Source organism: Cariama cristata, unplaced genomic scaffold, assembly GCF_000690535.1.
Source record: "Cariama cristata isolate BGI_N322 unplaced genomic scaffold, ASM69053v1 scaffold1951, whole genome shotgun sequence".
In the NCBI taxonomy this organism is placed as follows: Eukaryota; Metazoa; Chordata; class Aves; order Cariamiformes; family Cariamidae; genus Cariama; species Cariama cristata.
The window spans coordinates 18,475-19,847 of record NW_009597363.1 but is presented as its reverse complement, the minus strand read 5'-3'; the positions used below and the strand labels follow the sequence as shown (position 1 = coordinate 19,847).

General features: G+C 55.4%; 1 protein-coding gene across 1 annotated transcript in view; it reads right to left on the bottom strand.

The window, feature by feature from the left end:
* Nucleotides 1-82: 82 nt before the first annotated feature.
* The window catches only part of EFTUD2 (elongation factor Tu GTP binding domain containing 2), a 19,557-nt gene continuing 18,266 nt past the window's right edge, over nt 83-1,373 (bottom strand). The window contains 2 exon segments of the mRNA XM_009708820.1: nt 83-178; nt 832-939. Of these exon segments, the coding sequence (XP_009707122.1) occupies nt 83-178; nt 832-939 (204 nt within the window).

The window sequence follows — 1,373 nt, the reverse complement described above, 5'->3', positions numbered from 1 at the left end:
AGGTCTGGGCAAGCAGGGATGGGGGAAGGACAGACAGACCCGGGCCAGGACTCAGGTCAGCCCTCGTGCCGCAGTAGCACGTTCACATGGGGTAGTTGAGAACGACGTCTTGCTTGGCCAGCTCCAGCAACATGGGGTCATCGAAGAACTTGCTGATGCTCACGTCCTCGCTCAAACCCTGCAGGGTAATCACAAAGCCAGAGGTTATTACGCTGGCGGCCTGCACTCTTACAGCCATCGTGGCAGAGATCCCACCAAAAAGCCCTGGTGTCCCTCAGTAAGATAAATTTTGAGGCTCCAGAGAGGGCAGGAGAATTTGCAAGGCAGGAGGTACTTCTCAGCATCTTGAAGACATCTAACAGCCTCTCAGGAAGCTGCAAATGTGAGGTTGCTGCTGCTGAGCCTATCTACCAGCTCACTGCCCTCCCAAAGGGGAGCTGGATTCCCTCTGCGGTCCCAGGAGCCCCTCCAACTCCTCAGTCCAGCTCACTAAACCAGCACAGAAATCAGTTGATGCTTCTTCTGCAGGACAAACAGGCTAAATCAGGCCACCAAGGGGTCAGATGGGCTGGGGAGGGAGCAGGGCTCAGCGGATGCCATAGGATCCTGCATTTGGGTGGAGTCACTGCCAGCTGAGTCACTCATGGGACCATCACAGGCACCAACAGGCAGCCTGGGGGATCAAGAGTGAGGGAAGTCCTGGGCACAAAAGACATTGATCTGCTCTGGGAACACAGAGGGGATGTGGCGTGACAAAGGGACAACACTGCAACACTCGGCTGCTGGTACAGATGGACAGAGGGACACTACAGGGGTTACTCCCAGACGTACCTTCCTACGCCTGGTCTTGATCATGAATTCTCTCGCCAGATGCGGGGCTGGCTGGGGTTCCAGGGGTCGGATGACGATGCTTTTGTCCAAGGGATCACCAGGCACAATCTGAAACACAGGGCCAGGACGTGAGAGCAATTCTGGGGGCTGGTTCAACCTCCTGGAGACCCTGAACTGCAACAGGAAAACACCCCTCGGCCCTGCAGACACCCCCAGCCTTGATGTGACACCTCCAACACCCCATCTCTTCTCCTGGCACAGGAGAAGACATCACTAGTACGGTGTCAATAACCCAAGCCAAGAACATGTCCCACCTTCCCCACGTGCTGGTGTACTGTAAGACCTCTAAAAACCTGCTCCCCAGAACAACCCACATGGGTCGCAGCCAGCGCAACCCTCTCTACAAATCAGGCACGTTTATTCTTTTCAGAGCTAAGCCTCTGGTTTTTACATTTTGACCTTTAAGCCAGCTCTCGGGGCTCAGACTGCTGCTGCTGCTCTCACCTGGCTATACAAGTAGCTGCGCATCTCACAGTGGCAGC